We start from the raw sequence: 22,555 nt of genomic DNA, 5'->3' as shown, positions 1-22,555 counted from the left end.
CCCCTCCCATTCCTAAGTGCCTTTCATTAGTCCAACCATCTCTATTAGTGACACCCTGGGGACCAAGCCTTCAACATGGGCTTTCAGTGACATTCAATATCTAAAACACAGAAAGTTTGAGGCTTAATGGTGATTTTCTCCCCATAAGGAGTTCAGGTGAGCGGCCAGAACACAGAGAAATGACATTCATTAGTCACTTGTGGTGGAGTGCTGTTTTACATATGCCAGGATGCCCTTTCCATGGTGACCCAAGAGGAAGGCTCCACATGATGGGTAAGAAAGCATCAGGCATGTGTCTGCTCTGGTCTGCAGCACTGCCAGTGTGGGATCCTCTCAGTGAGATATCACTCATGGGAAGTAGTTTCAGGGGCCAGGGGCAACCAACAAATGCACTGAAACATTCTGTCCACCTGGGCACTGAGTGTGAGAGGGGGCTTCAGAGGACATTAGGGACACAGAGATATCAGAAGCCCATGTGGCTAAAGATCCATCCAGGGGGTGGGATTGTCTGTCACTCTGGGCTTAATGTGTGTGTGTGTGGCACTTCCAGGGACTTGGACAGAATGGGAAATGACTGTAGCAGCGACTGCAGCTCAACTTCAGTGAACTTCTAGAAGCACCTGAGTGGATAATATGAAATCAAAGCAAGGGGCAAGGATGGCAGCATCAGCTGGCAAACATGTAGGAAAGGCTGCTGCAGCTCTGTCCTGTGTGCTCAGAAATTGGAAACATTAACACATGGAGAGCAGAGACTTTTTGTTTTCAAAATTCAAAAGGAAGAGATAGAAAAATTCTCTACCCACTAAACTCAATTTGATTTTATTTCCGGATTACTTTAATGATAGACAGGAGAGCATCTCCACCTACTGGCTGATTCTAGGATTAAAACACATTAATACACACAGCTTCACTTCCCGTTCTGTCCAGGACCCTGCAAGTAGCCCCTCCCCAACATTAAGTAACTATTGTATATCTATCTGTCTATCTATCCACCTATCCACCTATCCACCTATCTATCTATCTATCTATCTATCTATCTATCTATCTATCTATCTATGTTGGTGTGTGGTGTCAGGGTATTAAGGTGCTACAAGTGCACACTTGGAGCTCAAACACCGACTTGCTGGAGTTGGTTCTCTCCCACTCTGTGGGTGCTGGGGGTTGAACCCGAATTCTCAAGCTTGATGGCAAGATGCTGCTCCATCTCACCATCAGCACCATCTCATTTCCATTCTTTTAGGTCTCTCTCTCTCTCTCTCTGTAAAAACCAGGTTTCACTCTGTAGCTTTGAACTAGTGGCTCAATTTATATATATGCTGTTTTGCCTGTATGTGCATCTGTCTGTCTGTGTATGTCTGGTGCCCTTGGAAGAAGAGGGTGTTAGAGCCCCTGTAACTGTGGTTGCAGAGGGTTGTGAGCTGCCATAAGCATGCTGGGAACTGAACCCAGGTCTTCTGCAGGAGCAGCCAGTGTTCTTGGCTGTTGAGCCATCTCTCCAGCTGCCAGGTCAGCACTTCTTTACCCAACCTGTCCTACTGAGCCTTTCTGCCCAGCTTCTAGCCTAGTTTTTCTGATAATGACCTATTTCCGCTCTGTAAATAAAAGTGTTCTCCACAGCTCTAGCTGACAACCCTGAATTTACATAACTACAAAGGTGTGGGACCCTTGCAAGCTCTGGCGTGATGTTTTTAATTTTTTTGTTAAATAACAAAACACACAAATAAAAAGTTAAATATATTTATTTAACGTCTAGGGGCACAGCTGTGCCACAGTGGGTATGTGGAGAGACGACTTATGTCTCTCTTCCTCTACCATGTGTGTCCCAGGGATAGAACTCAGGGCATCACCATGTTGCCAATCCTACCCCCAGCTGACTTCTAAAGCAATACCTTTATCCTCCCCTTTTGCAGGTAGGAAAACTGAGGCTTAGAGACAAGAAGTGGTTTGCCATTCAGCTTCAGAGGATGTCTTATACCAGACATGAGCCTGCAGCGCTTGAATAATGTCTCTTTCTCATCCTCTTTATCTGTTTTCACCCAGAAGTCTTCATTGTCAGTGCCCCAAACCCTCAAGAGTTCTTTGGTTATGCCCAGACCCTACCCCAGGATTCTGGCTGAGAGGTTGTGCACGAGGAAGACCCAAAATCTAGGACTTGCAAAATTACCTGGGTGGCTATAGTATCTGTCTGGGTGGGGAAGCCCTTCCTACTGAAGGTAGGCTCACATTTTCTAAAACTTTGAACATAAATGAAAGCTTTAATCAGTTCAAAATGTAGGTCTGGGGCATAGCTCAGTTGGTAAAGTGCTTGCTTAGCATCCATGAAGGCCTGGGTTCAATTCATAAAACCTAGTGTGGTGGTACATGTCTGTATTCCCAGCTTTTGGGTGGTGGAGGCAGGAGGATCAGGCTTTTGAGGTCATCTTTGGGTACATATTGAGTTCAAGGACACATGAGATCCTATTTAAAAATAAAACCCATCACATGTCAGGCTAATTTGTTATGCAGTACTTGGTGATAGCTACAGAGAGGAAGAAATCCACGAAGGCGGAGGCTCAGATCTTTGGTACGAGATCTTAACACCAGGGAGTTGTTTTCAGAGATAAGAAATACAGAAGAAGGAAGCACCTTGAGATTTTTGTGGGCATTGCTTATGTTTGTGGGTCACAAAGACAAAAGATCCAATTGGCACAACAGGGAGATAAAATGAAGCCGGAGGCCAAGGAACATTCATTCCATGATATACAGGCTCACAGACAGGACATGACAGGTACCTAGTAGTGGCTCAAGAGCAGGGCCTCCAGTGGGCACAGGGAAGATGGGTCAGCTACTGAGCAGGAATAACTGAGTTTAGCATTTTGAGAAGCCTCTGGCTGTTGGTGTACTTAAAAAAAAAAAAAAAAACTCTTTTATTTAAGTTTCTAATTATCTTTTTCTCCCTACTCCACCACAATCCCTTCTAACACCCCAACATAGGTAGGAGAGAGAAAGGATTAGCGGGAGAGGGGGCGCAGTTCTTTTAGCTACTTCCTGCTGGTTAGCAAGGTTGGGTTCCTGGAGCCAGTCCAATCCTCATTTCAGGACCAGCAAGGGGGAAGCAGCAGCAGTCTTGGTTGTTTTGTTGTTGTTGTTGTTTGTTTGTTTCTTTTTCTCTGCCTCCACACTCTCCGGGCTCTGGCATTTATTCCCTCTCCAGAGTCCTCAGATTTAAACTATCTGCATCTGGCAAAGAGCTCCTCTCAGAGCCTGAATGGAACAAATAGTCTGCTGCTGTGGACCATCTGAAGCAATCCCACATCCCAAACCTGGACCAAAACAAAAACATGTTTCTATCCACAACACCCGTCGCTCGCCCTGTCGCATGCAGAGAGTGATCTGAGATGTCTATGCTTTTGATTTTGAGTGAGTTATTAAGTATACAGCAAGAAAGAATTAAGGAACAAAACAGGAAGACAGGAGAATCAGACATGGAATCAGACATGGCAGAAAGCCACCAGAGAAGTCCTGGAACCAAAATAAACACTTGGAGTTGACAGTCCTTGTTGGTGGGGTGGGAGGCAAGGGGTCTTGCAGGACACCCTAAGATACACATACTTGGGTTTGAAGTATGGGAAGGCAACCCCTCTGCAGAGCCAGCTCCCATGAGTCAAGCAGCAGACAACACTTTACTAATATAATGTGTACTATCCACCCTGACCCACTGACCCTTTAGGAATTTCTCTCTGACCTGCACCATGGTCCTTTACCCTCCCCCTCCCCCTCCGAAACCCTCCCATCCTCCATCACCCTGGTCCTTTTCTGTCATAGTGTTTATTACACAATTGTCACAGTGACTGCACCCAACTCTTTGCTCAGTTTGAGAAGGAGTGGCCCTGTTAGTCATGTGACCTAAAGGAGTAGTTTTTATTGTTGACTGAATGGAAATGAGGACATGACTGCTTCCAGGTGTAGCTGAGGAGAAGGGTTTTATTGTAGACATGAGGAAGAGTAGAGGCAGAGGCATGCAGAAGGATCCAAAGTGAACTAGGCGACAAAAGTGTTATGCCCAGATCACAAGATCCCCAAGAGAACCACCAGGAGTCGAGTCTGATGCAAAACACATGAGGATCTTTTTATTACAAGCTATAGCTTGGGCCCACATCCTCACTGACCCAGGGGTTGAGAGTAGAGTGCCTCATACTCAGGGTAGGTGGTTGATTTAAAGATTCTGGTCCCTCCCAGCACATCCAAAGCAGGGGAATTCCTGCCAGGCAAGTGTCTATTGGTTGAAACACAAAAGGGGATGTTGCGTTTTAAACTGAGCTTATAGTCTGGCTTCCCTTGTTTGGCTGTCCTAGGGAAGAGGGCAATCTGGGCTGTTTTCCTAGCAACTTTATCTCTAGTAGGCAGGAAACGAAGGCAGTAAGACTAGTTCCTCCCCACAGGTGGCTGGACTCTCCACCTGTCTGGCCTCTGTTCAGGCTTGTGCTTTAAACTTTAATTCAATAACCCCAAAACCCAATTTTTAGTTCTTTGGTCTCTCAAGAGGAGAGAGAGTAGGGAATAGAAGAGGGATGGGGCCAAGAGACCAGGATATCACATGGGAACCAAGAGGGCATGTAGCCAAAATTCAGAGTAATATAAGACTCTGAAGCTTGGGGAAGGGAAGCGAAGACCAGCTTCTGGGCTGGAGAGGTTTAGGATGGGGGTGGGGTGGGATGAGACACAGGTATTGAATGAGACTCACCCCAGGTTTCTGACAGTATTTTATACTTATTTGTATGTTTGATGTAAATGTGTATGCGGACGTGAGTGTGTGTGTGTGTATGTGTGTGTCTGTGTATCCTGTCCATGAAGGACAGCAGAGGGGACAGATCCCTGGAGCATGAATTAACAGGCAGCTGCCTGACATGGGTGCTGGCTATGGAACTCAGGTCTTTGAAAGAAGAGCAAGTGCTCTTAACCACTGAGTCATCCATCTCCTTAACCCTTTTGTTTTGAGTCAGAGTCTGGCCTGGCTAGACTAGAATTGGCAATGGAGTCTAAGCTGCTTTCAAACTTAGTAATCCTACTTGTGCTAGGATTCCAGCAATGTAACACTGAGCCTGGCTCCTTGAAAGGTGTTTGCTTGGTTTTGCGATGTTGGGGACTGAACCTAGGACCTTGCACAGGCTGTTTACACAAGAGTTTTGCCACTGAGCTACATTCCTAGTTTCACTGTTAACTATCTTTTTCTTGTTTTCTTTCTTTTTCTCTTTCTTTTTTTCAGACAGGATTTCACTATTACCCTTGGCCAGACTTGAACTCCTTATGTAGACCAGGCTAGCCTCAAACTCTTAAAGATCCAGTTACCAAGTACTGGGATTAAAGGTGTATGCCACCACAAGTTTAATTATCTTTTTTCAAAGATGTATTTGTTTATTTATTATGCATACAGTGTTCTGCACGCACACCTGCAGGCCAGAAGATGGCACCAGATCCCATTATAGATGATTGTGAACCACCATACAGTTGCTAGGAATTGAACTCAGGACCTTTGGAAGAACACGCCAGTGCTCTTAACCTCTGAGCCATCTCTCCAGCCCAAGTTTAATTATCCTAAACACCAGTTTCCTCATCCAAAAGTGGAAGCAGTGGAAGCCAGAAAGTGGGATTGCTGAAAGGTTACATTAGGTAACTCACATAAAACATACGTACAACAGCCAGCAAATCTATGTTCAATAAAATGCTGGTAATGGTAAAGATACATTATTGATAAAAATGCTTTTTTATATCTTTAGTTCAGAGACAAGCAGAATTTGTGCTTCCATTAAAACTTGTGACAACATATACGTTAGCAGTAACCAGCAACTATCTCTAATTGGAGTTAAGGTTCACTCAATTTTCTTAGGGTTTTACTACTGTGAAGAGATACCATGGCAATGGCAACTCTTATAAATGAAAACATTTAATTGGGGCTGGCTTACAGTTTCAGAGGTTTAGTCCATTACCATCATAGCGGGAAGCATGGCAGCGTGCAGGAAGACATGTGCTGGAGAGGAGCTGGAGTTCTACATCTTGACCCACAGGCAGCAGGAAAAGACTAAGACACACTAAGCAGAGCTTGAGCATAGGAGACCTCAAAACCTACCCCTACAGTGACACATTTCCTCCAACAAGGCTACACCTACTCCAACAAGGTCACATCAGATAACAGTGCCACACTCCCCATGAGCCAAGAATTCAAATACATGAGTCTACGGGGCCCATACCCATTCAAACCACTAAGCTGCACTCCCTGGTTCGCATAAGCTTGTAACCATAAAATAATGCAGAGATGCATTTAGTCTAACTCCAAAAGTCCCCAGAGTCTGTCACAGTCTCAACAGTGTTTAAAAGTCCAAAGTTCAAAGCTCTTCTGAGATTCACGAAATCGTTAACTAATCTCTTATAAAATCAAAACCCAAAAGCAGATCACACACATCCAACATATCACAGAACAGGATATAAATTACCATCCCAAAATGTAGGGAAGGAAGCATAGTGAGGAAACACTGGACCAAAGCAAGTCTGAAAACCAGCTGGCAAGCTCCAAACTCTGCATCACCAGAGTTTGTGTGTCTGATGTCAAAACTCTTCACATCTCGAACTCCTTTCAGCTTTGTTGACTGCAGCACATTTTTTTCCCTTGGGCTGGTTCCACTCCCTGTTAGCAGCTTTCCTCAGCAGGTACCCCACGTCTGTGGCATCTCTAACCTTTTGGGATCTCCAAGGCAATCCAGACTTCACCTTCACAGCTTCACAAAATGGCCTTTTACAGCTTTACACAATGACCTTTCTAGGCCTCCATGAAGGGCACCCCTGCCACACACTTGGCCTCCGTGGCTTTCCTTAATCTGGGAGGGAGACTCCATAATCCTTTTCTTCTGTCTTTGACTCTAAAGCTGGAATCACGTGGCCAAAGCTGCCAAGTTCTGCTGCTTGCTAGGACTGGAGCATGGCCCCTTGTTCAATTACATCTTCACATCTTTCTGTTTTTGATGCTTTCCTTCACTGCCTAAGCTTGGGTGTTCTGGAATGTGCTTTGTAGACAAGGCTGCCCTTGAACTCAGAGACCTGCATGCTTCTGTCTCCTGATTGCTGGGATTAAAGGCATGTACCATTAGGCCTGAACTTAAGCTTTTCTTCAATTCCTTTTCACAAATGGAAGCTTAGCTGGGTGAGATCTTGCTGTGAGGTTACCATTCCCTTAATTTCATTTAATATCCTTGAACACAAGATTTAGCTCCATTTCACTTCTTGGTGCCCCTTGAACCATACAGTTTGTATTTTTCCTTTCTAAGATTGCTGTTTCATCAAAAAGCTCTTCATAAGAGTGAACCACAGGACACAGTCTATATAAGGCTGTTTTGATATTACCTTTGCCAATGCAATTAATCTAGATCTCTTCCTCTTAGTCTTAGGGAGACTCTTCAGACAAGGACAAAAGGCAGCCACATTCTTCACCAAAATAACACAAGAACGATCTCTAGACAACATACTGAAAATTTTCTCCTCTGAAGCCTTTTGGGCCACACCCATACAGTTCAAATCACCCTCAGCACCACTCTCTTCCATGTTCCTACTAGTATGGCTCATTAAACCCCACTTAAAGCACTCCACTGCATTCTTAATCCAAAATCCCCAAATCCACATTCCTCCAAACAAAAGCATGGTCAGGCCTAGCACAGCAATACACTGGTCCCTGGTACCAACTTCAGTCTTAGAGTTTCACTGATATAAAGAGACACTTTTATAGAGGCAAACATTTAATTGGGTCTGGTTTACAGTTTCCAAGGTTTAGTCCATTTTCATCATGGCGAGAATCATAGCATCATCCAGGCAGATGTGGTGCTAGAGAAGGAGCGGAGAGTTCTACATCTTGACTGAAGGCAGCAGAAGGACTGTCTTCCACAGTGACTGAGCATAGGAGACTGCAAAGCCTACCTCTCCTCAGTGACACACTTCCCCCAACAAGGTCACACCTCTTAATAGTGCAGGAACCCATGGGCCAAGCATTTTAACACATGAATCTATGGGAGCCATTCTTATTCAAATCACCACATTCAACAAGTGAGAAACCATGCCTGATACTGGAAACCTAACCAACTACCCAGTGCTAGTGAAGTCATGTATCTTGGATAAATTCCAACCAGTACTTTAATAAATCAGCATAATCCTTAACAACAATATAAACATTGGTTCTTATACCCACAGATAATGTAGTTCTCATACTTAATCAAAGAAACCTCTCCTTGCTATGGATGGAGACCATTACAGAAAATCACAACCAATCAAAATGCAGAGTTGTGGAGGAGCCTGGTCCTAGTGGATACACCACAAAACACTCCTGAACCTAAGGCTTGAGGAACATTGCAGAAGAGAGGGAGGAAAGATTGTAAAGGCAAGAGGATTAGAAAGTTTGCTGTGAGGCTGGGTCTGAAATGGTTTTCTAGTGCAAGGGTATTTTAGCAGTCAGGAGCCAAGGAATGCCACAAAGTCAACCCAAGCAACAAACCTCACACAAGAGATGTATTGGGGAAAACAGAACAGTGGCTGCCTCTGAGTGGGAACAGAGACAGCAGCAGGTTGGGTAAACAGCGCAGGCTTTTAGGGGTTTTGGAGTATAGGTAGTGAGCTAGTGGAAAAGTACAGTTTGGCTGAAAGTGTTGCTTCCCTGAGTCATGGGTGTGGAGAGTCCCAAGTCCCAGGTTCAGGGACACGTAAAAGTAAGGCTTCTCAGTGCCTGCTCTAATTTCCAAATAATAACACAGAGACCTATTATATTTATTAATAAGCTTCAAGCACTACAGCTGGGCAGACACTCATTTATTCACGTGTCTGGATGACTCCCAGCTACGTGCCCCAGTACCTGCCATCCTAGTGGTACTCTGGCTGTTTCTTGTTCATCCATGTCCTCATGGCAACCTCCTCCATCTGGGATCCCCTCCTGGGACTGGAAGTCCTGCCTTAACTCTCCTGCACAGCTATAGGCTGTTCAGCTGTTAATTAACCAATCAGAGGTGATGGAGAACAACTTTTACACAACATTGAGACAGGAGATGCTGCAATAATAATGACAATGCCAACATCAGACTACAACCAGATCTCTGGGTACAGAAATCAACATCTGAACACACAGTGCACAAAATCATCCCCCAATAGAGATAGGCCGGGGCAAAATGATTTTTCACTGGCCTTTTTAGTCAACCAAGAACTGCCCACATTCCAGAACCAAGTGATCTCCCATCCCCCACCCACCTTCAATCATCATCATCACTGAAGGCCAATTCAACACATTTCCACTGTCACCACTGTTACATATTTTCCCTGTGAACATGCTTCATATCCCTTATTGAACCATACCATCATAACCTCTCTCTCTCTCCATCCATCCCTCCCCACCTTTACATCTCCCTCTCTTGATTCCTGCCCCTATGTGGCCTTCATGCCCTGCTCCAATAAATCCCTTGCATGAGGTCTGTTGCATGGTGTGATCTTTGTGGCATGCCTTGGCCCTGCTTGCCAGGATACCCTTTCAGGCCTGTTACCCTACAGTATTTCCTACTAATGTCAGAAGGTAATCTTACCAAACTAAACATGAGCTGAATAAGGATGACACAAATACACATGCCAAGGTAGAGGGGCATGCCTCAATCTATAGCATCCTACAGGAATGCTGATAATGAGAGAGATAGTCTTTCCCAGGGAAGAGCCCACCAATTGCTTATCCAATACCAAACCGCCATCTTTGAAAACATATGTACACATGATATTATACAGAGTGAACAAATTTCATACATAGTATTATATGTAATAATGTTGTTGTGGGGTATTCACCAGAAGACTGTTGTAACATGGGCTTAGGAAAGTCTTTATTACTTGGGATCTCAGTGTGGCACTGAGCCTTTGTCAGGATGAGCTTTTAAGCACAAAAAAAAACAAAAAACATGATCTGGATTGACATACTTCAATTGACAAGAACAGGTACCCAGAATCAGAACGACAGACACTAAAAAGCAAGGTTAGTACATTGTGAGACTTTCCCACAACTATATGGACTTTGATGGATGAGGTCTTTGTTTTCATTTTGGCAGGTGGTGTTGTCTACATGCTGAGTTTTACAGCTTGAATGTTGCTTTCATCATGGAGTCAGTTGTCTGGGGGCCTGCCAAGGTCTGGGACCCTGTTATGATAATAATGAAAAAGGAGGCTATGAATTTTTTGTTTTGTTTTGTTTTTCGAGACAGGGTTTCCCTGTGTAACTAACAACCGCCACCTTGTGCCAAAGTTGCATGCGGTGGTGTTTTTGTGGTTGTATGTGTGCACAGGATGTCTTCATGTGTCCAAAACACTGCTCCACGGAAGCAGCCAGGCTCCCAGGTGAAATGGTTGCAGCAAGGATAGTGGGAGCCTTCACAAGTGAGAGAAAGCTAGGAAAAGCTCCCAGAATCTGGGGTAAGCATCCAAAGGGCACATTCAAAGGAGGGGGTCTGAAGATGTTTCACTGAACAAATTTGAGAAGAAAGTAACAAAACATAAAACCAAGTATTATTCTTAATAGCATAGCGATTTTAAGAGTGTGTTTTTAATTTAATTTAATTTTTTTTTAGCCCAGGAGCTAGGAGTAGTGGTGCACATTGCAATTCTAGCACTTGGAAGATGGAGGCAGGAGGAGCAACGAGATCTTGCCCTGCTGAGGATTAAATTTATGGCTTCTCACTTACTAGACAGGGCCTCTACCCCTGAGCTACACCTCTTTATAAACTTTCACCTCTTGGTCAAGCATGGCAAGAAAATAATTGATTCAAGTTCAGCATGGGCAGAAGAGAGGAGGGGAGGGGTGGGGAGAGGTGGAAAGAGGTGGAAAGAGAAGAGGGGGAGGAAAGGGCAGGAGAGGAGGGAAAGAAAGAGGGAGGGAGGAATTTTTTTTTTTTTTCAGTGCTGCGGACTAAATACAGGATCGCATGTATAATAGATTACGCATTCTGCCAACTGAGCCACGATTCCAGCCTGTAAGAGAAGCTAGGGTAGGGGTAGGGCAGATTATTTGAAACTGAGTAAATATTGACATCGATTGTAGTTTTACTAGTAGCATCGCATCAACACTGCAGTCATGGAGAATAATGTTTTTGACGACAGAAGCCATACTTAAAATATATATCTTACTATTACTGTGCATATGTGCATGTGTCAGAGAACAACTTTCCATCCTCTCTTTACACCATGAGACCGGGGTATGGAACACAGGCTGTCAGACTTTCTTAACAGCGCCTTTACTCGTAGAGTCACTTCCTATGCTCGGACGCCACACTATTTTAAAAACCGTCTCAGCTCATTTCTGGAAAGAACACACATTGAAGCCCCACCCACTGCACACAGTTTTTCGCATGCGCAGTCCTAGTCTGGCGAGAGCCTTCACCCTCCCGAAGGGTCAGATTGGACCCGCGAGGCGGAAACACGACCTTGGAGTTCCGGCGAGCCCAGCCCCAGCAGGAGCGGCAGCATGGAGGAGGTGCCCCACGGTGAGCTGGCGCAGGGCGCGTGGGTGGCGCCGCTGGGCCCGAGCTGCTCTGACTGTGCCCTTGTCTCCGTGCAGGCTGCCCCGGGGCCGACAGCGCCCAGGCGGGCCGAGGAGCCTCGTGCCAGGGATGCCCCAACCAGAGGCTGTGCGCGTCGGGAGCCGGCGCCGCACCTGACCCGGGTGAGGAAGCGACCGGCAGATCAGGAAGTGGAAGGGGCGGGACTTGAGGGATGAATGACAGCGGCTAGTAGGTGCCCGTATTCTATATGGTTGAGGGGATTGGCGTAGGAGGCAGAGCTTGGGGAGCAGAGGAGGGACGTGGTGGAAATGCATGCTGAGTCTGATGTGTGATAGTCAGGGAATCAAAACGGGTACTAAAGTCAGCTTGCTGGCTCAGGCTTGTTCCCCCGGGACGGGGCGGGGGGGGGGGGCGGCGTGGAGAGGTGGGGTAGTGGTTAGAAGCAGGAGGATGGCCGCAAGTTAGAAGCCAGCCTGGGCTACAGGATGAATGAACGAGCGAACATTATTAGGTCGAGTGTGTTAGTACATGCTTGTAATCTCAGCACATAAGACGTTTTCACTTTTAGAAGAGAATCAGGAGTTCAGAGTCATCCGTGATTACCCCGAGAGTTAGAGGTCAGCCTGGGCTTCGATGAGACCCTGTTTCAAAACAAAACAAACAAAAAATCAGTAAGTAAATAGGACTTCAAAGATGGATAGAATAGAACAAAGTGATGTGGGAGCAGGGCCAGAGCTTGAGTGACAACCACTGACCACAATATGCATAAGGCCAAGCACAGAGCAAGGTGGATAAGTACTTAGGTCTTTCTAGGCCTAAGTCTTGGTATGAGTCTGTCACAGATCACTGAGGCCCTGGCTGTGGCAGGGAGAAGAATCCTTCCTTTTATGGAGCTAGTCCATCACTCAGCAGAAATAAATGTTTATTATCTCCTTGGAGAGACAGCTGTGGGAATGAGACCAAAGTGGGGGAGAGAAGCAGGGAGCAAACACCTTTTAAGCCCATCAGGGATATGTGCTGTGAAGGTCCATCTCCAGGTTGAGGAGGACTGAAGGCCTACCTAGAAGGGTCTTAGGAAACAGGAACCTGGGAGAAGGCTCTTGAGGGGATTCAGAGAGGGTGGGTTTGATTATTGGGTTGCCTGTAAACTGTGACCCTGAGTGAGACTTCTGAATGCTTTCATCATTAATAGTTATCCCACAGTTTAGTTCTTAGGGTTTGAAATAAGATGAGGCATTGGAAACGTGAGTTATTGGGACAGGGACTTACTGTGAGCCTGTCTGTTGGAGTTTCTCATCCTCAGCACTAGTGACATTTGAAGTTTATCTTTCCTCGTTACAGAGGATATCCCGTGCTTAGGACACTTAGCATCATCCTAGATGCCAGGAGTAGTCCCTCTTCGTGACATCCAAAGACTTTGTGCAGATGTTGACACTGTCCCCTGGGTTGTGAAGCTTTCCTGTCAGAAGGTTCTGTTCAGGAGCTGGGGCTTTGAACACCCTACCCTCCTGGGAGCCTGTTCTAAAGGATGAGGCAATGCATGAATCAAACAAGACAAGTTCAGGCTGCTGGTAACCATGTTTTCTTCTAGCATTTATTATATTTTGCTGAAGTGCTGTCTCTTAAAGAGCATGGCTCTTCCTAGCCCTTTGGAAGAGAGACAGTCAGAACCAAGGCAGAGATGTGATCACCTCAACTGCTTCTTTGCAGCCGTGGAGGAAATCAAAGAGAAAATGAAGACAGTGAAACACAGAATCTTGGTGCTGTCTGGCAAAGGCGGTGTTGGGAAAAGCACGTTCAGTGCCCACCTCGCCCATGGCCTGGCAGAGGATGGAGACACACAGGTGGGACCCTGAGCTGAGCTGGGAGGTGCCCTTTGATGGCGTCAAAGTGTGATTCTTAGACCCCAGGGACCAGCCTCTCTGACTGTCTTGACCCTGGGGAGATGCAGAGCTGCCTGGCTCCTGGCTGAGGTGTTTCACTGGATTCTCTTTCTAATAGAGGGAACATGGCAGTGTGCCTCTTCACATTCTGGTTGTTGTATAACACTGGGACCTTCTACACCTGCCCCTTACGAAGCTTTCTGTTGTCTTGAAATCTAGATCCTGTGAGCTAAGAAGGGTACTTACATATTTAAATGGTCACTTCTCGAGTCACACAAGCACCCAGATATCACTCCTGCTTTTGTTCATAAAACAGAAGACATTTTCTGTTTGCCTCTCACAGAAATGATCCTTGTGCTAGTGTACATCTCCAGTGTATGACAAGCATGAAATTGGGATCACCAAATTGGGATCACCAGACCATGTGGTACATGCTCATAATCCCAGCGTTTTAGAGCAGGAGGATTTTGAAATCAAGGCCAGCCATGGCTACAGAGTGAGACCCTTTCTCAAAACAGATAAGCTGACTCAAATTCCCAGTATTTGCTCTGGGTGCTGGCTCTCATAGGGTGGGGATGGTAGCCAAGAGCAGTGCAGGTTCATATCCCTGCTCTACCACCTCACTGCTGATGCTCAAGCTGGTTACCAGGCTCTCTCTGCCTCCATTTTCTCATCTATAAAATGGGACTCAGAGGCCTGGGTGAGAGGGAAGTTAAAGTGCAAGCACCGTGCCTGCCATATAGTTAGTGTCCTGAAAATGTTCCGACAGCAACCTTCCTCACCTTCCTTATTAGCACTTTACTAACTGAAGTCCAGAGGATGATTGCTTTTAGAAGTGGGTTGCAGCCTACCCAGCCCACAGCACAGAGCAGGTTAAGCGTACTTACCTGTTGATGGTTCTGTTACCGGACAGTCTCTTGCTACCAGATTTGTATTGCCTAGTCCAGTGAAATCTTTTTATCACATGGTCTGCATTTTCTACAAGGGGGTGGGGCTGGAGCACTGTAGTGCAACGTTTGTTCGGCATGTTTCATCCCTAGGAGCAGCCCCCTGCCTTCCACCCCGACTCTGGCCAGAATGAGCTTTGCATCTCAAGCTGTTAGGAACCTTCTTAGACAGCTGTGTAACAACAACAGTCTTTGCCCCGGCCAGGCATGGGGCGCTACGTTCACGTCTGTCTGCCATACAGGAGTGCCTTGCTGCATCCTTGTCAAGACCTTTCAGTATCCAGTCCAGTATGGGGACAGGACTGGGCAAGGTGCATTCCTTTATGCAGTTATGGCTGTATAAAAAAGAAAGATGAAGAGCTGGGTGTGCTTGCTCACACCTGTAGTCTTGGCACTTGAGAGGATTGCCAAGAGTTCTAGGCCAACCTGAGCTACAGAGGGAGACTGTCTCAAAAATAAAAGCAGCTTGTGGGAAAGCCTGCATTCTCTGGCAGTGTCATGGTAGTTGAGAGGCCCTGGGAACAGATAGGCAAAGGCTTGGTTCTCAGCAGGTGCTCACTAGCCTGACCTAGGCAGAAGAGGAAAGAAATCAGTTGTTGGAGTGAAACTCAGACACAGTCTGCCCATAGGCAGCGCTCCAGGATGATCCTGGGCACAGTGTGTCACGGCCTTCCTGTCACAGCCTTCCTGGAAAAGGGATGGCTGTCAATCTGGGCATTGCATCCTGGTGTCAGTTGTCTCAGTCTCTTCTCTGGCTAGTGGGAAGAATCTTTCCTCAAAAGGAACGGGTGAAACAGGTGGCTGGAGACCTGCTGGGGTTGCAGAGCCCTCTGCTTTCCCACATACAGGCCAGCTCCCACCCCCCCCACCCCCACCCCCACCCCCGGTGTCAGGTGCCCCTTTGCTGCACTTCTGGGCCAGGCCAGCAGAGGACGCAGGAGACAAACAGGATCTTAGTGATGAAGTCCTGAGTCCCTCTCTGTCACCAATAGTCACCAACACCGAAGTCAGCCAGCATGTAGAGGAAGTAGGACTGAAGAAGGAAGAGAGCATGGGGCAAGTTCTAGAGTTCCCCAGAGGTTGCGCTCTGAGTTCCTGACCACCAGTTCTCAAGATGAATGGTTGCCCTTCACAAGGCCAGCAAATGCTGCTGCAGGCTTCAGTTGTCAGGAAGATTGGGGATTGACTTGACGGAAGTCTTGTGAGACTACCTAAGTCCCCAACAAGAACTTCCCAGATCCCTTTTGTGTTTTTAAAGATTATTTTCATTATGTGTATGTGTCTCTGTATGAGTACCATGTGTGTGCAGGCGCCTGGAGAGGCCAGAAGGTGTTGGATCTCCTGGAGCTGGAGTTACAGGGAGTTGTGAGCTGCCTAGCGTGGGTATTGGCGGCTTGGTACTTGGGTACTCTGGAAGGGCAGCAAGTGCTCTTAACCTTCCGAGCCCCCACTCCAGTCCCTCTCTCCCTCTTTTTCCTCCTCATGCTTCTAGGATTTTTTTTTTTTTTTTTTTAAGAATGTGTGGGCTGGAAAGATGGTTCAGTGGTTAAGAAGACTGACTACCTTTTAAGAGGACCTGGTTTCAATTCTCTGCACCCATATGGCAACTCACAACTGTCTGTGACTCTAGTACCAGGGGATCTGGTACCCTCTTATGGCCTGCATGGACACCAAACATGCATGAAGTACACAGGCGTGCACACAGCCAAGACACCCTTACACGTAAAATAAAACTTAAAAGATGTTTGTGGGAGTATGTGCACAAGTCCAGTGCCTGTGGGGGCCAGAAGGGGATACTAGATCCCCTGAAATTGAAGTTAGAGTCTTGAGCCATCCAGCATGGGTACTGTAAATCCATTTCAGGCTCTCTTTAAGAGAAGCATGTTCTCTTAATATCTGAGCCATCTCTCCAGGATCTCCTTTCTTATTTAAATGCTTTTTTGAAGGCTTGTTGTCAGCATGGTCCCAGAAAATCAGGCTTGCCTAGAGGTCAGCCATCATCTCTGCTCTGGCCTGTATAGGCCTGACAGTGTGTTGGAAAGAGCACTGGTATTGAAGACTTGGACTTTTGTCCCATCTCTGTTCCTTGCTCATTGAGCAAGTCTCTGGGTCTCTCTGAACCTCAGCTTCATCTTCTGTGATGCGAGACCACATTATGCTTGTAAGCTGAGGGAACTAAATCTTGGAGTGGCCTGATGGCTTGCTGCAAGATCACCCTGTTCCATACTGGGGACTGCGGGATGACCTTGGAGTTCCCATGAGAAAGTGGATGCTCGGCCATTTGTTCACTGCATATCTCCAGGCCTGGCAGTCAGTGATGTCCCCCCCTGTCTTCTCCTTCCCAGGTCGCTCTTCTGGACATCGACATCTGTGGGCCGTCGATTCCCAAGATCATGGGCTTAGAAGGAGAGCAGGTGATGGCCTTTGGAGACTTGGCTGCTGCTCTTTGGGCAAGCACATGCCATATAGCGCCTGTATCTCCTCTCTCAACACCTGTGGATCTGAGGGCTCAGGCTTAGATAGAGAGTGGATCCACATTGACAAGCATTGGTTTTTGAGCCTTGTATGGGTGGGAGAGGGAAACAGCAAGCAGAATACAGAAGTGAGAGGCGGAAATTCAGCTCTGAGCAGTAACTCAGGGCCAAGGTTTGCTCGGGTGTGCACTGGAAACAAGGGAATCTTTCAGTGCTGTGGTCTCCTCTAGGGAACTGAGGCCCTGACTATGGCCCTGGTGCGTGACATAGCAGCAGGGTATAGGGCTGTCTGCCCTCATTCAGGAAGGACCCTGGTGGTGTGCAGAAGCAGGGATGGGCCTCAGATGCCACAGGCAATGCTGTTCCCTTAACTCCAGGTCCTCTTCTAGGTATACAGTGTCCAGCAAAGCAGGTAATCTATGGGAGTGGGCAGGGGACAGGAGACCAAGGCTGGAGAGGGGCTGGCTTCAGCAGAGAGTGGGGAGACAGGCTTCCCACTATGGAGAGCTAGAGGAGATGAGAGCAGGAGCCTTCAGCCTCGGCAAAAAGGAAGTTCACCTGGGCTAGCCTTGGTCACACTGTCAGGACCGTGGGTGTGCATCTGAGGGGGTGCGAATGTGCAGTGATGTGTTGAAGAAAAAAGGCAGGATTGTACCTCAGTCAGCCTTTGCACAACACGCACCAGCATGGGTTTAGCTGACTTAGAGTACAGGGGCATCTTATGAAGTAGAACTGCAGCCAGGCATGGTGGTGCAAGCTGATAGTCCAGCTATTTGGGAGGCTGAGTCAGGAGGATCACTTGGTTTGGGGTGAGAGGGTCAGAATTCTGTCTGGAAAACTACAAGAGGAGAAGGCACAGCCTGGTGTATATATGGATGATGCCTAAGTTCAGGTTTCATAATAAAAATGACAGAGCCTGGCTCTGGGGGCCTCCTACAGACTCTAGTCCCTTGCCCCTGTGGATAGCCTGGAGTCAGGGCTCGGGCCACTGACCGGGGCATTTTGGGTTTTGTTTATGTGTTTGTTACACAAGCTCTCACTGGGGAGCCCTGGCTGGCCCGGATCTCAGAGAGATCCACTTGTCACAGCCTTTTGAGTGTTGGAATTAAAGGTGTGCTCTCCCACACCCAACCCAAGGGCAGCTTCTAAACTGTTATTTTATGTGTGGGGGTGTTTTATCTGCATGTGTATCTGTACTCACATGCTCAGTGTCCAAAGAGTCCCAAAGAGGGTGTCAGATCCCTCGGACATGGAATTACAGACAGATGTGAGCAGCCACCATGCAGGTGCTGGGAAGAGAACCCTGGTCCTTTGCGAGTGCAGCCAGTGCTTTAACCACCGATCCATCTCTGCCACCCCTCAGGTAGCTTTGAACCAACTGTGGCACTAAGGGTCACCAGGTAGTAGTCTCCCTTCTGCTTCTTTGCATAGCAACATGGCTGCTTTACAAGTGCCTGCATTTCCTCAGCAGCACTTGGCCTGCTTCTCTCATTCTTCGTAAACATCTCAAGAGTTGTGCCTGAACTTGAATAATTGTGATTCCTTGACAAGGACAAGGATAGAGTGTTTGTATCAAATAAGGTCTTCATTTCTCAACCCTCCAAGGACAAGGATAGAGTGTTTGTATCAAATAAGGTCTTCATTTCTCAACCCTCCATTAAGAATTAAGTGGCTAAGCAGGTAAGAGTGCTTGCTGCCAAGCCTGATGACCTGAGTTCTGGGATCCACATGGTTGTCCTTTGACCTCTTTGTGGTGTCATGAGACATATACAGGCATATATGTACACACTAAATAAAAGAAATCTTAAAACGTTTTAATTGAGGGGTGCAGTACAGGATGGTGAATGCTACTGTGTGAAGCCATCCTCTTTGGAAGCTTTGTCAATGATGATGTGACCGGAGTGCACAGAGACAAGAATGACTGTTGTGTCCCTGCAGGTTCACCAGAGTGGCTCCGGCTGGTCTCCAGTGGTGAGTTAGCCGTACTGGAGAGGCAGTGCGTGTGGGTTAGGTGTGTCTGAGGGGCTGATGGAGGTGGAGGCTGGCAAAAATTTTGCTCAAGTTGAACACTTACTGTTTTGCGGGCATTCAGGTTAGACTGCGGACTGGCAGGCCTTGTCTGTAATGGGGGTTATGGACCTGTGCTCTGGTTCCATAACTGTGAGGTGGTACTGTGCAACTGAATGACCACAGTGTGTCCCAGTCAAACCTCACCTACAACACTGGATTATGGGGTCTCTGCTAATCGAGTTAGGATAGCTGAGGAGACAGTTTCTTTTTGCTTCATATGCTTGTTGCTGAGGCCGAGGCCACATGTGCCTCTTGTAGATCCCACCATGGCCATGTGTTTCTCAAAAATGTTTCGAGGGGCTGCAAAAGGCAAGCGCAGCTATGAGGCACATGATACCTTTATCCGGAATTATTAGTAGTCTTTTTAAAACCAAATTCCTTGGGAAGTGCCCACTTGCACATGTATAGGTGTGTTTTGCCCTTGTTCTCCCCTTCTCCCCATTCCTGCTGCAGTACGTGGAGGACAACCTAGGGGTGATGTCTGTGGGTTTCCTGCTCAGCAGCCCTGATGATGCCGTCATCTGGAGGGGACCAAAGAAAAACGGTTTGTCACTCCATTCTGGCTCATATTCCTGGTTCTGCCTGCATCTAGACAGCAGGCTGCAGTGTTCTGATGGGCTTTGTGGTGTGTTAATGCTGTTATTTTGGTATTGGGGATGAAGCCCAGAACCCCATGCCTCCTAGTGTTCTGACCTGGAGCCATATCCTGGCCTATAGTGTGTTCTGTTTAAGCATCCAGCCTCCATGGTAAAGAAAACTGAGAAATACCAGTTTTCAGTGTAGATGTTTTATTACCTACTGTGAGTCTTTCTGCTCTTGAGACTTGCAGGATCCTGAAGTTATTTGTAGTGTGGTATCATGTGGCTGGTTCGTGTCAAGGAGGGAAGTGTGGAGTGAAAACCCCTTGCTGGGTCAGTGTCGGGGAAACACAAGGTTATGTAAAAGCATGGCTGGGGCAAGCGCCTTCTCGCTGTTGACACCTCAGTCACATGAGTCTGTTCAGGAGACATGTCTGTGCCATACATAATGGTAGTGGCATCCCTGGCCTCATCATGGCCAACCACCATGTCTGCAGATCTTGCCTCCTGCCCCCTGGGGACAGTAGTGTCACTCTGTCAAGGCTGTGAATGTAGGCCAGGTGCTCACATCAGACTGAAAGATGATTCTGGAGATGTGTGCCGGAAGGACAGCACACACTCAACCTTGCCCCTTCCAGGTATGATCAAGCAGTTCCTCCGTGACGTAGACTGGGGGGATGTGGACTACCTCATCATAGACACCCCACCTGGCACATCTGATGAACATCTCTCGGTTGTCCAGTATCTGGCTGCGGCACACATTGATGGGGCGGTGATCCTCACCACCCCTCAGGTGAGTGAGCACCACCCCATGGTCATGCTCCCCAGCAGTCTGACAGTGTACCCCTGGTGTCATGGTCATCCTCGGGACTATACTTGTGGCTTTCAGCGCCCTTTGGCTGTGGGATAACTGCTCTGTGAACTTTGCCAGGAGGTGGCCCTCCAGGATGTCCGGAAGGAAATCAGCTTCTGCCACAAGGTGAAGCTGCCCATCATAGGTGTGGTGGAGAACATGAGCGGCTTCATCTGCCCCAAGTGCAAGGTGACAGTTCCTAGGGTGGGCCCATAGCACACCCTTGTCCTAGTGGGGAAATGGCAGGGGTGGTTCTCTCTGGGACTGTTTCTGCTTTACCTGCTGTGTTGAGAAGGGCGGGGTCACCGTCAAGTCCTCTACTACTGCCTGAGTGAAGATGCCTTGGAGTGTCATATCCAAAATAAGCCACTGTTTAAAACATCTGGAAACGACTGTGTCCTAAGGTACAGATTCACAAAACAAAACAAAACAAAAAAACCTGCCTCCGTATTCTTCCTCACAGAAAGAGTCTCAGATCTTCCCTCCCACGACTGGAGGTGCAGAAGCCATGTGCCAGGACCTGAAGATCCCTCTTCTGGGCAAAGTGCCACTGGATCCACACATAGGTGAGTCTGAACTCACACATAGGTGAGTCTGAGGGGCCTATACTTCTTGCATAGCCATCTTAACTGCTCTCGGGCTTGGTGTGCAGGACCAGCCATGGTGGGACAGAGCTGGATCCTGTGAAATCTTCAGAGCTGCAGCCACAGGAGAGCAGCAGTGAGGCCAGGGCCAGGCACCCTAGATCTGCCTCCATGAAAGCCCAGCCACGTGCTCCTAGGACTGCAGGGCCCCTTGGTCACTAGCACTGAAAACACTGACCTGCTCTTGGGATCATGTGGGTCTCCTGGGATCCTGGCATTTCAGCTCTGAGGAAGGGATGCATGTCTTTCTATCCCAGGCTTACTCGTGTATCCGCTTTCGGTGAGGGGATAAGAAGGGGCTCAGCTTCCCTACAGATTTCAGTTTCCCTAAGATAAGTGAGCTTGCTTGGATGGTGGGTGCCTGTGACACTAGGCAGTTGGGCAGTGCCGGGTACCTGAGTCCAAGAGGAAGAGCCTGAGGCACACTGGACTCAGCTGTAGATGGCTGTGCACTCAGGTGTGGGAGCTGACCTTTTCCTGTCAGAGAAGTTTGAGCAGGGCCTGGTGTATGGCAGAGCAGTCCGAGGACCTGGGTGTGAGAGAGGTTCACAGGCAAAGAGTGTGTCTTCTTCCCTGAGTTACATGTGGTCCGTGGGATAGCGTATGTCTGTGCCTTTATGGCTGGGTAGGACTAGCCACTGACCCACACAGTGGGTGACCGTAAAGATGAAGAGTTATGGGAGCAAGCAGAGGACAGGCTGTATGCACTGAGGGGCCTGCTTTCCTGAGCGGGAGAGGCTATGCTGTTCCCGCATTCACATGCGTGTTTCCTAAGAGACACCCAGGCACTCACCCCTTCTGCATTTCCTTTCCTAGTTCTTGATGTTTTGCCACACACACTTCCTGACTGTGGAGAGTCCTAGATGATTTCCTCCCCTGGATTCTCATTTTCCTCGGCTGCCAGTTAATGACTTTCTAATGCAGACTCCCGGGCCCACCCGGAGCAGTGGAGAAGTTCTTTGGGCCTGGGACGTCAACTGACTTTGCCACAGCAAAGTAGAATCAAGGGTTGCTGGGGAGGGGACACAGCTGAGGCCCCTGGTATGCTCCTGTGGCTGTGCTCTCCTTGAATGGGGAGCCCCAGGCAGCCACGCTGGAGCACACACAAGAGTGACGTGTTCACAGGCGCTCAGGTCTCTCTCTATTTAAGGTAAGAGCTGTGACAAAGGCCAGTCATTTTTTGCTGAAGCCCCAGATTCACCAGCCACAGCAGCCTACAGAAGTATAATTCAGAGTAAGTGTTTGAGACCTCTACTGCAGGAGTCACCTAGAGCAGTGATGTGGGCAGAAGCAGGAGGGTTACTGTGCCAGCCTTAGCTGGCGACAGCAGGGGTGCTGGAGACCGACCAATCAGCATGGCTTCTCAGCCCAGGAGACTATGGAACTTTTCCCTTGTGTTAGTTCCCTTGTGAGCTCATTCTTGGTGTGAGAAGCAGGGGAGGGTGAAGGTCATAGCATGAGAAATGCTTACATTAAGGCAAGTGAAACTGATGGAAATTCTAAGGCAAAGCAAGCCGTGGGCAGAGGTGATGGGCGAGAACTCACCCTCCACCTGTTTTTTAGGGATCC

At 47.8% G+C, this 22,555-nt stretch overlaps 2 protein-coding genes across 6 annotated transcripts in view; one reads left to right on the top strand and one right to left on the bottom strand.

Moving 5' to 3' along the window:
- Nucleotides 1-11,412: 11,412 nt before the first annotated feature.
- Nucleotides 11,413-22,555, top strand: part of Nubp1 (NUBP iron-sulfur cluster assembly factor 1, cytosolic) — a 12,385-nt gene continuing 1,242 nt past the window's right edge. For 2 of the 3 annotated variants that reach the window (XR_008719028.1, XM_055597707.1), the window contains exons 1-10: nucleotides 11,418-11,519; nucleotides 11,594-11,698; nucleotides 13,248-13,381; nucleotides 16,713-16,781; nucleotides 18,780-18,812; nucleotides 19,365-19,455; nucleotides 20,128-20,282; nucleotides 20,421-20,531; nucleotides 20,806-20,908; nucleotides 22,137-22,220. Coding sequence is in view for 2 of the 3 variants with exons in the window: in XM_055597707.1 (XP_055453682.1) it covers nucleotides 11,501-11,519; nucleotides 11,594-11,698; nucleotides 13,248-13,381; nucleotides 16,713-16,781; nucleotides 18,780-18,812; nucleotides 19,365-19,455; nucleotides 20,128-20,282; nucleotides 20,421-20,531; nucleotides 20,806-20,908; nucleotides 22,137-22,220 (904 nt within the window). In the remaining variant the exon portion in view is untranslated. The other variant, XM_055597708.1, reaches the window with a different exon arrangement.
- Nucleotides 12,100-22,555, bottom strand: part of Tvp23a (trans-golgi network vesicle protein 23 homolog A) — a 141,030-nt gene continuing 130,574 nt past the window's right edge. The window contains exon 8 of one of the 3 annotated variants that reach the window (XM_055597709.1): nucleotides 12,100-12,178. The gene's annotated coding sequence lies outside the window, so the exon portion shown is untranslated. Of the gene's footprint in view, nucleotides 12,179-19,192; nucleotides 19,212-20,549; nucleotides 20,742-22,555 lie in introns of those variants that run through there. The other 2 variants (XM_055597711.1, XM_055597710.1) reach the window with 2 other exon arrangements.

This window comes from Psammomys obesus, unplaced genomic scaffold, assembly GCF_907164565.1.
Source record: "Psammomys obesus unplaced genomic scaffold, mPsaObe1.curated_primary_1811, whole genome shotgun sequence".
Taxonomy (NCBI): domain Eukaryota; kingdom Metazoa; phylum Chordata; class Mammalia; order Rodentia; family Muridae; genus Psammomys; species Psammomys obesus.
The sequence above is the reverse complement of the archived record's forward strand: the minus strand, read 5'-3'. Positions and strand labels throughout refer to the sequence as shown.